At 46.8% G+C, this 14,350-nt stretch overlaps 1 protein-coding gene across 1 annotated transcript in view; it reads right to left on the reverse strand.

The window, feature by feature from the left end:
• The window catches only part of sntg1 (syntrophin, gamma 1), a 555,024-nt gene that overhangs the window by 77,118 nt on the left and 463,556 nt on the right, over window positions 1-14,350 (reverse strand). Inside the window, exon 15 of the mRNA XM_060824345.1 lies at window positions 12,066-12,218. Within this exon, the coding sequence (XP_060680328.1) occupies window positions 12,066-12,218 (153 nt within the window). The remainder of the gene's footprint in view (window positions 1-12,065; window positions 12,219-14,350) is intronic.

A 14,350-nucleotide genomic window follows, 5' to 3' on the forward strand; every position in this document is an offset into this window, starting at 1 on the left:
TTACTGCTGCTGACGCACTCACTGCTGGTGACACCCTCACTGCTGCTGACGGTCCCACTCCTTCTGACGCTCCCACTGCTGCTGACGCTTCCATTGCTGCTTACGCTCCCACTGCTGCTGACGTTCCCACTGCTGATGACGCCTTCACTGTTGCTGACTCCCTCACAGCTGTTGATGCACGCACTGCTGCTGACGCTCCCACAGCTGCTGACGCACTCACTGCTGCTGAAGCACACACTGCTGCTGAAGCACCCACTGCTGCTGACGCACCCACTGCTGCTGACGCCCTCACTGCTGCTGACGCACGCACTTCTGCTGACGCTCCAACTGCTGCTGACTCCCTCACTGCTGCTGATGCACCCACTGCTGCTGACGCCCTCACTGCTGCTGACGCCCTCACTGCTGCTGACGGTCCCACTCCTTCTGACGCTCCCACTGCTGCTGACGCTTCCATTGCTGCTGACGTTCCCACTGCTGATGACGCCTTCACTGTTGCTGACTCCCTCACAGCTGTTGATGCACGCACTGCTGCTGACGCTCCCACAGCTGCTGACGCACTCACTGCTGCTGAAGCACCCACTGCTGCTGACGCACGCACTGCTGCTGACGCACGCACTTCTGCCGATGCTCTCACTGCTGCTGACGCCCTCACTGCTGCTGACGGTCCCACTCCTTCTGACGCTCCCACTGCTGCTGACGCTTCCATTGCTGCTGACATTCCCACTGCTGCTGACGCCTTCACTGTTGCTGACTCCCTCACAGCTGTTGATGCACGCACAGCTGCTGACGCTCCCACTGCTGCTGACTCCCTCACTGCTGCTGAAGCACACACTGCTGCTGATGCACCCACTGCTGCTGACGCCCTCACTGCTGCTGACTCCCTCACTGCTGCTGATTCCCTCACTGCTGCTGAGGCAAACACTGCTGCTGACGCACCCACTGCTGCTGATGCCCTCACTGCTGCTGACGCCCTCACTGCTGCTGACGCTCCAACTGCTGCTGAAGCTCCCACTACTGCTGACTCCCTCACTGCTGCTGAAGCACCCACTACTGCTGACGCACCCACTACTCCTGACGCCCTCACTGCTGCTGATGCCCCCACTACGGCCATCGCTCCCATTGCTGCTGACGCTCCCACTGCTGCTGACGCCCTCACTGCTGCTGACGCCCTCACTGCTGCTGACGCTCCCACTACTGCTGACTCCCTCACAGCTGCTGAAGCACCCACTACTGCTGACGCACTCACTACTCCTGACGCCTTCACTGCTGCTGACTCCCTCACTGCTGCTGACATGCTCACTGCTGCTGACGCCCTCATGCTGCTGAGACCCTCACTGCTGCTGATGCCCTCACAGCTGCTGACACCTTCACTGCTGCTGACGCTCCCACTCCTTCTGACGCTCCCACTCCTTCTGACGCTCCCACTGCTGCTGACGCCCTCACTGCTGCCGTCGCTTCCATTGCTGCTGACACTCTCAGTGCTGCTGACACCTCCATTGCTGCTGACAGTCCCACTGCTGCTGACGTTCCCACTGCTGCTGACGCCTTCACTGTTGCTGACTCTCTCACAGCTGTTGATGCACACACTGCTGCTGACGCACCCACTGCTGCTGACGCCCTCACTGCTGCTGACGCACCCACTTCTGCCGATGCTCTCACTGCTGCTGACGCCTTCACTGCTGCTGATGTCACCACTGCTGTTGACACCTCCATTGCTGCTTACGCTCACACTGCTGCTGAGGCCTTCACTGTTGCTGACTCCCTCACAGCTGCTGATGCCCTCACTGCTGCAGACACCTCCATTGCTGCTTATGCTCCCACTGCTGCTGACGCTTCCACTGCTGCTGACGCCCCCACTACTGCCGTCGCTCCCATTGCTGCCGACGCACTCAGTGCTGCTGACTCCCTCACTGCTGCTGATGCTCTCACTGCTGCCGACGCTCCCACTACTGCCGTCGCTCTCAATGCTGCTGACGCTCCCTCTGCTACTAACGCTCTCACTGCTGCCGATGCTCAGACTGCTGCTGACGCTCCCACTCCTGCTGACGCCCTCACTGCTGCCGTCGCTTCCATTGCTGCTTATGCTCCCACTGCTGCTGAACGTCCCACTGCTGCTGACGTTCCCACTGCTGCTAACGCCTTCACTGTTGCTGACTCCCTCACAGCTGTTGATGCACGCACTGCTGCTGACGCACTCACTGCTGCTGACTCCCTCACTGCTGCTGAAACACACACTGCTGCTGAAGCACACACTGCTGCTGACGCCCTCACTGCTGCTGACGCTCCAACTGCTGCTGATGCTCCCACTACTCCTGACGCCCTCACTGCTGCCGACGCCCTCACTTCTGCCGATATTCTCACTGCTGCTGACAACTTCACAGCAGCTGACGCTCCCACAGCTGCTGACGCCTTCACTGCTACTGACCCCCTCACTGCTGCTGAAGCACACACTGCTGCTGATGCACTCACTGCTGCTGACACCTCCATTGCTGCTTACGCTCACACTGCTGCTGACGCACTCATTGCTGCTGATGCTCCCACTGCTGCTGATGCTCCCACTGATGCTGAGGCCTTCACTGTTGCTGACTCCCTCACAGCTGCTGACGCCCTCACTGCTGCAGACACCTCCATTGCTGCTTATGCTCCCACAGCTGCTGACGGTCCCACTGCTGCTGACGCTTCCACTGCTGCTGACGCCCTTATGCTTCTGATGCCCACACTGCTGCTGACGCACCCACTACTGCCGTCGCTCCCATTGCTGCCGACGCACTCAGTGCTGCTGACGCTCCCTCTGCTACTAACGCCCTCACTGCTGCCGATGCTCAGACTGCTGCTGACGCTCCCACTCCTGCTGACGCCCTGACTGCTGGTGACACCCTCACTGCTGGTGACACCCTCACTGCTGGTGACACCCTCACTGCTGCCGACGCCCTCACTGCTGCCGACGCCCTCACTGGTGCTGACGCTCGTTCTGTTGCTAATGCTCCTACTGCTGCTAACGCCCTCACTGGTGCTGACGCTCGTTCTGTTGCTAATGCTCCTACTGCTGCTAACGCCCTCACTGGTGCTGATGCCCTCACTGCTGCTGACACCTCCACTGCTGCAGACACCTCCACTGCTGCTAACGGTCCCACTGCTGCTGACGCCTTCACTGTTGCTGACTCCCTCACAGCTGCTGACGCCCTCACTACTGCAGACACCTCCATTGCTGCTTATGCTCCCACTGCTGCTGACGGTCCCACTGCTGCTGATACCCTCTCTGCTGTTAACGATCCCACTGCTGCTAATGCCCTCACTGCTCGTCAGGTGCGTAACCTCAACTACGACACGCAGCTCCTGTTCATCGACCTTGACGGTTTGGAGGTCGCCCTCAAGGTGCTGCCTGTCTTTTACCAGGACCTGATCACTGTCTGGAACACGGTCAAGTCGCGCCGCGCCTACCCTCCAGCAGGAGTAGCGAATGTCGTCAGGGAGCCATTGCTCAGGAATCTGCACCTCCGTGTTCAAGTGGCTGTCAGAGGGGAGGGCCGTGGCGGCGAGGGTGACCAGGATCGGGAACGTGCTGGGTGCCGGGAACCTGGCTAGACGTTGCCGCAAGACATAGCGAGCAGGGCAGCGGTAGACGTCCAGTACGTGGCCACCGCCATCTGAAGCCTTAAAACGGCGGTGCTCGGACACGACATAGTGCACCAGTCGGAGGACGCTCAGGTGTGCGGTGGGATCCCGTCCGCGCTCACCCCAGCCCGGACGGAATTTCACATTGGCCCCAGGGTCCCGTACTTCCCGCGGGAGCTGGTGCCCCACAACCTGAGCAGCCTCTGAAATTTCAATTTTGTCTCTTTTCAGGGGGTGAAAAGGCGGGCTCTGTAGCGACTGCTGCTGCTCACCATCCACCTCTTCTCCCTCATCCACCGTCCGGACACGCCCTGGCGTGCCCATTTGCCACCGGGCAGTGGGGATCCCCTGTGGAGGGCCCTCTACGCGGGAGTCCTCCCCTTTCTCTTGGGGATCTGGGGTGGAGAGTGCTGCATGCAGCAGTCCCCTGCAACCGCAGATTGCGGTGGTTCATGGACTCCCAGCCCCAACTGCTTGTTCTGTGGTGCTGTGGAGTCCATGGGCCATGTGTATATTGGGTGTGGGCATTTGCACTCCCTCTTTGATTTTCTGAAAAACCTTCTCCTCTGCTTTTGGTTGCACTTCAGCCCCACGCTCCTGATCTTCGGGCACCCGGTGCGGAGGAGGGAGGGCAGGTCTGAAGACCTCCTCGTGGGTTTGCTCCTGGGCCAGGCCAAACTGGCCATAAACAGGTCCAGGCAGTGGGCCGTGGAGGGGGTCGTGAGGGCTGACTGCCTGCCCCTCTTCCGCGGTTACGTTAGGGCCCGGGTGTCCTTGGAGACGGAGCACGCGGTGTCCACCAACACCCTGGAGTTGTTCAGGGAGAGGTGGGTGCCGCAGGAAGTGGAGTGCATAATTTCCTCCTCCAACTCTATTTTGATTTAATCCCTGCCCTCCCCTTCACTGTTTGATCACACAGCATTGCCCTTTGATGTGAAGGGCACTGCTTGTCACTGGCCACCCGGGTGTTTTCCTATCTTCCTGGTGGTGGAAATTGAATAAAGATTCGTGCACTTTATGTCTCTCACTGTGTCTCACACCTGCACACACACAACAAGGGTGCTGGAAAAAAAATAAGCACTACTGCAGTTAGGCGGTAGTGAGGGGATTAATTAAAAAAATAGGGTGAAGTCTGATAAAAAAACAAAAAAAAAAGAAAAATATAGAAAAAAAAATAGATACACCTAGTCATGGCCAGATGGATCTCTCCCCTCAAAGATAGACTTCCTGCTTGTTCTTAACTATATCCACTGATGTTAAGCTGACATGCTCTTCTCTGGCCACTGTCTCCTGCTGGCTGACTGTCACCTACAGGATGACCAGCTGGTCGGCAACAGAACATGGAAGCTGAACAGTGGAATGGTTGACCCCAGAACACATTGAGGAACTCAAAAGGGACTAAACAGGCTGGAGAACCATGAAGCCCCTCTTTCAGTCCCAGGTGCACTGATGGGAAACAGTCAAGGGAACAGTAAGAGGCTTCTCATCTTAAAGCCATGTGAGAGACAGTGCGAGCGAGCGAGAGCAAGAGTGAGAGGGGAATAATTGTCCAAACTCATAAAACCATGCAGAACCTACTCTTGTTGCAGACGTTAGGGTCGATGTCAAGGAAAATCTTCAAGAGGTGAAGAGCCAGCAAGGCTCACACTTTGCCTTGGAGGCCTACAAGATAATCTTCTGGTCCAAGGTCTGCTCATTAGAGCAGGATGAGACATTGCTTGCAGTTTTTCTTCCAGAAGGTGCACAAGGAGAGGTCTGTGCTAGCAGCATTAATGATGGACAAGATATATGCACATTTGGAAGAAAATGGACCTAGTAGTGACAAATAGCATTGTTTTGTACAAGAAGTTCATGTATCATGCTACTGACTGAATTTTTTTAAAAGGTGATAAGGATTATTGATGAGGGATGGTCTGTGGATGTAATTCATTTGGACTTTAGGAAGGCATTTGATAAAATCCCACATTGTAGATTGGTACAAAAACTAAATTCACATGGGATTCATGGTAGACTGACTAGACGGATACAAAACTGGCTTGGTCATAGAATACAGAGGGTAGTGGTGGAAGGCTATTTTTCAAAATGGAGACTGGTAACTAGTGGTGTTCCACAGGGATCGGACTTAGGTCCTCTAATGTTTGTTGTATATAATAAATGATTAGGACGAAAATGTGGGTGGTTTGATTAGTAAGTTTGCAGATGACACAAAGATTGGTGGTGTTGCTGATGATGGTGAAAGGATTCAACAGGATATAGATAGATTGGTGACTTGGGCACAGATGTGGCAGATGGAGTTTAATCCAGACAAATGTAAGGTGATGCATTTTTGAGGATCAAATTTAATTATGAATTATATTGTAAATAGCAGCACCCTTAGGAACATTAACGTACAAACAGATCTGAGTGTGCAGGTCCCCAGTTCTCTAAAAGTGACAACACAAGTGGTCAAGGTGATGAGGAAGGCATATGGCATGGTTACCTTAGTCGGCTGGGACACTGAGTACAAGAGTTGGCAAACTATGTTGCAGTTATATAAAACTTTTGTTAGGCTGCATTTTGGAGTATGGTGTGCAGTTTTGGTCACCACACTACCAGAAGGACATAGAAACTTCGGAGAGAGTGCAGAGAATGTTCATTAGGATATTGCCTGGACTCAAGGGCATTGGCTATGAGGAAATATTAGAAAGACTGGGATTGTTTTCACTGGAAAGACAGCAGCTAAAAGGAGACCTGATAGAGGTCTACAAGATTATGAGAGGTGTAGATAGCTAGAGGCTTTTTCACAGGATTGAAGTTTCAATTACAAGGGGGTACAGACTCAAGGTGAGAAGGGGAAAGTTCAAGGGAGATGTGCGAGGGAGGTTTTCATGCAGAGAGCAGTAGGAGCCTGGTACGCACTGCCAGAAAAGGTGGTGGAAGCAGGCACTTTGGCAACATTTAAGAGGCATTTGGATGGTTACATAATGGGGAGGGAAATGAGTGGTTCAGACCAAATAAGGGCAAAAGGTTTGTTTTTTAGTTTCGTTACAGCATGATGATTGGCACAGGCTTGGAGGGCTGAAGGGCTTATTCCTGTGCAGTACTTCTCTTTGCTCTTTGTTCCTGTTCTAACGTCCTCTCAGTTTGACATCCTGAGAATCAGCAAATCCTTTTATGCTTGACTGTATGACATGAAGCCCACAGAGAGCACAGTCTCCCAGTTGTTCCTGGCCTCAGTTGTGGATGTCTTAGGCAACGTGGAAGAGGCTGGACCAGCCATTTTCTCTGGGTGAGCTGACGAAAACTCTCTAGTCCTTAGAAAAGAATAAAACTCCTGGAAGCACTGGCTTACTGCGCAATTTGTATTCAGCTCATCTATAAGCAGAAGGGAGAGGAGGAGGAAATTAGAATTCTGCAACTAATTTCACTCTTCAATATGGATTATAAAATCCTGTCTGAAATCATCATCAAACAGGTCATGTCTGTTCTGGAATCAATGATTCAACTTGAGCAAACCAGTGTTGTACCAGGCAGGACGATGTCTGACAGCCTTGCTCTCCTCAGAGATATGATTGTCTACATGTAGGACAAGGGGTTGGACACCTATCTCCTCAGCCTGGACCAGGAGAAGACCTTTGACATGATATCACACACCTATGGGATGTGCTGTCCAGAAATTGGCTTTGGAGAGGGAACCTGCAATTGGATCAGAATGTTCTATACCAACACCAATGCAGTTTCAATCAATGGGTAGGAAGCAGAAAGCTTCCCATCAGATTTGGAGTCAGGTCGGCCATTGTCTCATTGATGCCTTGTTTATGTGTTGTATAAAGCCTTTTGCCGTGTCCGTTGGGAAGGATGCAGAGATCTGCAGGTCAAAAACTCCATGTACATGGATGATGTTTTCTGCTCGGCCCCGCAGATTCAGGAGCATTTGTGACCAGTTCAAACAGGCCTCAGGCACCAAGGTAGATGGAAGTTAGAATGAGGGAAATGAGCCAACTGATGCCTTAACCCTTCACCTTTAGGTGAGACTATCTGAAGGTGCTGGATACATCAAACTGAGGGGCAGGGGTGTGCCAAAACTTGGGAGAAGCATATTGCCAAGGTGAGGGAGAAATGGATTTTGGGAGCGATGCTCCCCCTCCAATTGTGGATAAAATCCTGGTCATCAGGTGCAAGGTATTCTTGATGTTACTGTGCGTGGCGCAGGTCTGGCCTATTCTTTGGGTTCTGCGTCACTGCAGTCACCTGAGCCATCTTCCAGTTGATCATTAAGTTAAAAATGGACCGTGTCTGCAGCGATACAATGTTTAGAACATGCCCAATATTGCCTCATCCCTGAATAGCCAGTTTTGTGTGCAGCTGCATCAAGGTACGCATTGACACTCAGTAGACAAACTCCAAGTATCACTACCATCTGAGGTTCTACCTATCTCCGGTGTTATGTCGGATGGGCCTGTCTTTAATTTTGTGGAATGCTCAGAGTAGTTAAACTACTCCATACCAGTGGTCCCTCATGGAGAAATTTGTGAAAGGAAACATTTTTGACCATAAGTCCATCAGGCAATATCCTTGAGACCCTGCATGTAAAGGTGAGGGTTGATCTTGTTGGGTGATACCCTGAGTAGACTGGCAAAGCCAACTGGCAGAATGCCTCATCACCAGAAATTTCCAAAAAAACCCAAGATTTAGCTTGGCTAGTGGAAAAAAGAGCACTATTCGTCAGATCCTTCAAATATGCCCAGTTTCTCTGTGCCACCATATGCTGCCCTCGAAGCGACTCCAGGTGGAGGAGACTGCCACACACCTCCTGCTAGAATGTGCCTTTGCAAAAAAAATGTAGAGAGACATGCAGTGGTTTCTGTTTAGGATTGTCCCAAGCAGCTCTGTGATGCAGTACTCTGTGCTCTGCATTCTGTTCTCCAGCACACACACCAAGACAAACGTTAACTGTGCCTTGAGAACTATCAACATGGTGAAAGACACTCTTTGGTCTGCCTGAAGCTTACTGGTCTTCCAGTGTGAAGGGTTGACCTCGACTGAGTGTTGTAGATTGGAAGTTCCAAGAACCAGGACTACAAGCTGAGGGATGTTAAAGCATGCCTTGGTTCTTTCTGCCGAAACATGATGGGGATCCATTCAGTTGTCAGACACCGTTGTATCCACAAAATGTAATTACTTTCTTCTTGCATCATTTAAAAGTGCCCTTGTTATTTGAACTGCACAGAGGTTCTTTGGGTTGTAAAGTTCACATGTATCATCTGAGCCTCTTTTTCCTCATTGGAAAGATTGTACAGGACAGAATGAGAACATTTTGTATGTGGTTAAAGATATAGTTTTTATGAATAAAGTAGATATTTGTTTTTAAAAAATACATATCCTACAAACACTTGGTGAAATGCTATGTAACAGATTTGTGAGCAAAATTACAGCCCATGGAATGATTTGGAGATGCCAGTGTTGGACTGGGGTGTAAGAAGTCACATAACACCAAGTTATAGTCCAACAGGTTTAATTGGAAGCACTAGCTTTCGGAGCGCTGCTCCTTCATCAGGTGGCAACCACCTGATGAAGGAGCAGCGCTCCGAAAGCTAGTGCTTCCAATTAAACCTGTTGGACTATAACCTGGGAGAAAGTGAGGACTGAAGATGCTGGAGGTCAGAGCTGAAGAAAGGCTCATGCCCGAAACGTCGATTCTCCTGCTCCTTGGATGCTTGCTGACCTGCTGCGCTTTTCCAGCAACACATTTTCAGGACTATAACCTGGTGTGGTGTGACTTTTAACTTTGTAAGCCCATGGAGTAGTAGTGACAGCGCAACATGGATACAAAACTGGCTTAGTGACAGGAAACAGACAGTATTGTTGTTTTACTGGACTGAAGAAAGCAACATCATATGTTTCCCTTGTGGTCATTGTGAGGGCACTGCTTTTCTCAATCTGTGTTAACAACCTGGTGCAGGGCACAACTTCAAAATTTGCAGTCGACACAAACCTTGTAAATATTGTGAACCACAAGGATGATTAAAAACCTCAAGAGAATATCAGCTGGTTGGTGGAATAAGAATAACAGGTGAAATTTAATGCCAAGAAAAGAATCAATTCATTTTGATAGGGAGAATGAGGAAAGGCAATATAAAATAAAAAAATATAATTCTAAATGAGGTGCAGGAACAAAGGACATTGGGCTATATTTGAATAAATCATTGAAGGTGGTCGCGTAAGTTGATAAAATGATGAATAAAGCATACAAGATCCTGGGCATTCTAAGTTACAGCAGAAATTCAAATGCAAGGAAGTTATGATAAACCTGTATAGAACAACTGTTGGGCTCAAGTATTATGTCCTTATTCCCAATCATAATCCAGGAGTGAAATGCTTTTTATCTATGGATAGACTGGAGAAGGGTAGCTATTGTCCTTGGTGAAGAGAAGCTTAAAACAAAATCATGAACACTATGTACAGAGTAGCGAGAGAGAAAAAGTGATTCTGTTGGAGAAACAATCGGGAACACCTCCCCCCACCCCCCCCCCCCCCCCCCCCCCCACCCCATTGCGACCTCTGCACCCTCGCCTTAACCCCATGGAATACCTTCCCCCCCCATCCCAAACCCAGTCCAGTACTGCCTCTCTGGGGCAGCTGGACTGGACACCAACAACAAAACTGTTGCAGATGCCTTTGTAGGGTAAATCTCCAAATAGCACACACATACAGCCACAGCCACACATACAACTTTTTACTGCAAATTTTTGGTTCCCCCTTTCCCCTGTAGGACAATGTTGGAGAGATTATCTGGGGAAGGGAGGTTTAGAACTCCAGGGAAAGTGTGGGGAGAGAGAGAGAGCGCGGCAGTCATTTGAAGACGGTGCCTGTTTAATCACTTTAAACAAAAGACGTGATCACTGTTGGAAACACAATTTGATGTCATGTTTCCATTGGGACCTCAAGATCTCCTTCGGATAATTGGTATTCGGATAATTGAGGTTCCTCTGTATTCAGCATGGAAATATTCATTGCATCAAGGCATGGAATAAATGACTCTTATAAAGGCCCCATACCGACTGACATCCCTCCCCAGGTCTCAGTTTCAGGAGGGGGCATATGATAAGAAAATAACATAGATGCCCTTCCATCTTCCCACCAAAGCTTCCACTTCAGGTCTGGGTATATGTGAACAATGTCTCACCAAATTATGAAAGATTCATATTGACCATAGAATTACACAGAAAATGTGCTGATTAAATACATTTATTTGAAAGTAAAGCTCTAGCTTTAAGCTTTTTTCTAAAACTATTAGCCTGCTGCTGCTATTTATTTTCAACGATTATTTCAGCTCAGCTGTAATTTCAATTGAACTGTTGAAACACTCCCTGCCCCCCACTCCCCACCTCCCCCACCCCCCCAAACCAACTCTCAATGACTCTACTTCTGTATCGGTGAGCAACATTTGTTCTTTGTTGCAAGGTTCTGTTGTGCACTTGATCCTGTAGTGCCATTGGCTTCCAAGGAAATAAAAATTTTAAACTACCACCCGTTTTGCTCTGTCTATTCCTGTTTGTTGCAAATGTCTTTTCCTTTTATTGTCATTTTGAGCAGTTCATTGAAAAAGAAAAGATTGTGAACTGAATGCATTACACTTGCTGAGCATCCACTAACATCAGCAGGGAATCTCAAAGCAAGTTGTCAGCTGAATCTGACGATGTTTGCACCTCTTGTAGTTTGCTGGATTTATATGAGATTCCAGTGACAGAAGTTTTTTTACATCACCAAAAGCATTTTGATTTATTCAGGAAAGCAAATGTTTGAACTTTAAATCTACTTTCAAAAATAAAAATAACACACTTGCTGAATTAGAACTCCTTTCTTGTTTTTATAGACCCTTAGCTGTTCTCTGCAGGTTACCGAATGCATTTAAGTCAACTAGAAGAATATGTGACACCACATGTGCTAACAACACCAGAGTAACCTTAGCAAATCTTCTACTATTGTTAATAATCTATAAATTGTCACCTTTTAATGCTATGATTCATCAGGAAAAACAGGAATAGAGGGAAAATTTCCTCCTCTCTCATTTCTATTATGTTCAAGTGTAAATAGCTTGTATATAAAGAATTAATCATGACTGAAATCACAAATGTTTGCAAAACAGCTACAATTAAAATTAGAATCATAGAATCTCTACCCTGTGGAAATAGGCCCTTTGGCCTAACAAGTCCACACCAACCCTCTGAAGAGTATCCCACCCAAACCCATTCCTCTACATTTATCCCTGAACACTATGGGCAATTGTCATCAAAAGAAGGATGGTCTTGTTCTCAGGTAATTGGAAACTGTTCAAGGAAACTTAATATTTCATATGTTGGTAGAATTATCAAAATAACTTCCAAATACTGAGGAATGCAATGCATACAAACTAAAAGGAGCATGAATCGCATTTATATATATCTCCAAGAGCTTAGTTCTGGCAGTACCTGTATTCGTTCCACCTCCAGGAAGGTTGCCATCTGAAAGGCCTTTTCCCAGAGAATAAGTTCATATTCTAATTCGACACTGAAGATAAGGTCCTCTCCATTTTCTGTCTGAACACTAAAACAGTGTTTCCGCCGGTCCCACAGATCACTGTCCTGATGAAAACTAAAGTTATATAATCTGGCATACATCAATTAATGTTTTCACCTAATACAATTATTAAGGACATAAACCACAAGCACAAGTTTTGATGCAGACATATTGCTAATGTTTCAGTTCTAAGCTGAACATTGGAGGAGGTGAGACTGCATGCTGCTTGCACTTCGCATTATTGTGGTTAAAAATGATGTGTACCTTTCTCTTTTCCCACTGGTCAAATATTAGCTGTAATTGTTTTTTTTTAGTACAGCATTGTATCATGGAAGCCAGCTTTATAATGGAAAGGTTAATATTTCAAACTTACTACTTGAGTGGGCTGCTTTTCACTACTTGATTTAATGAGAAAAGATACCAGATATAAAATCTGAGCTATTGCGATACATCATCACAAAACCATAGTTATGCCACAGTTGGAGTACTGCATGTCATCCTAGTTTCCAAATAACAGGAAAGGTATTGAGACAATAAAAATGATGCATCATACATTTACTGGGATATTGACTGGTTTGTAGAAATACAAATAAAAACACACTTGTACAATTAGAGTTGGTATTATTCATCTTTTTTATAGACAGTTTTTTTTTAAATTCTGAAGCGATCAAATAGTTTCGATAGAAAAAGTGCAGTAATCTGGAACAGTGGGACATAAATATATGCCTAGCTATGAATGATGAAAGACAGATGGTAAAATAAAACATCTTTCTAGAGGATTTTCAGGCTGTAGAACACTCTAGAGTTGGTGACAGAAATAGAGACCACGTTGGGAAAGCTTGATTGCTGCTTCAAATACATGTGAAATGAATGGAGTTAGGGCTTTACCCAATGGTAGGGGTTTTATTGAAGTACCATCGATGAGTTAAAGATAGCAAATAAGTGTATATTTAAGCTGACTTGTAGTTAAAATAGATGTGTTCACTGCTTGTCTACTTGCAGACTTGCCTGGAAACATTGATATCTTGATGCCTTCATCTCATTTTGAACCACTGATTCCCAAAGAAGCAGGTAGCTGAAAATTTAGCAATAGGCTAACAAGGTCTTGAAAGAAGTAAGGACAAAGAGCATCATGAGAAGCAAAGGTTTAGGATAGGCACGGAAAGGTTTTCTGCTCATGCAGAAATAGCAATATGGCCTGGATGGGTAAAACCACTTTTCTCCATGTAAGTAATGCCATGTAATTGTCCATAATAGCATTACTTCTAGTGTATACAATGCATTATTTGCAGATTTTAACAGAATTTTTGAATGTGATTTACGCATTGACTGATCTCAGGTAATTATACTATTTAGAAAATTAATTTATTTAAGCTTCATGTTAAATTAATATTAAAAGTAAGCTTAACTTTAATTAAGTTCTGGAAGTTCGGAAGTTTTGCCAAACAGAAGAGAGAAAGTAAAACTAATGGCAGACATTATTCAAATGTTTTCCCTGATTGTGCTGCTAAGATTTTCCCATATTCGTGGTTGTCATTGAAATTATTTTATTTTATTGTCATTACTTCCAAAAAATATAGTGAATGGTTAACATGCAGGACACACATTTTCTCGGTCATAAGTTAGAAACTCATTCATCATTACAATAACTGTCCACAGAGTTGCAAAGTCACATTTTCATGCTTTAGAATAACCTTGAAACTCCATGAGCTCTGTACCTCAAGGCCACCTGCAAATACTGACAATTATGAATGCCCATTAAATGAGCAACAGCAAGCTATGATGATCGCCATTTTCCTCAACTACTTCTTTACTCTTTAAAAAATGCATAAAATACTTCTTTGGGCTGTGGTTTCCTTATGACTACATCCCTGCAACCTGACTTTATCTCTCAAAGACTCTGAGATGTGGAGATAAAAGATAAAAGATTTTCAACACTTTATAATACAGTAAACTCAGTTAAAGAGTTTGGACAAGTTTCTAAATTTAAAAGTGATAAACAAGTGTAAAGGAAATCTATTAATAGATTAATGCAGTCAGTTTTGCTTACAAAACTGTTTTAAAGCTACAAAGCATTACCTTTCAGGACATCCCTCTACTGCACAAAAACTAAATAAAATACAACAAACTCTGCCTTTCAGTTACTGCTCAAGTTTCACCTTTCACAAAACAGAACCTAAGCAATAAAAATTTAATA

The sequence above is a fragment of the Hemiscyllium ocellatum genome, chromosome 4, assembly GCF_020745735.1.
Source record: "Hemiscyllium ocellatum isolate sHemOce1 chromosome 4, sHemOce1.pat.X.cur, whole genome shotgun sequence".
In the NCBI taxonomy this organism is placed as follows: Eukaryota; Metazoa; Chordata; class Chondrichthyes; order Orectolobiformes; family Hemiscylliidae; genus Hemiscyllium; species Hemiscyllium ocellatum.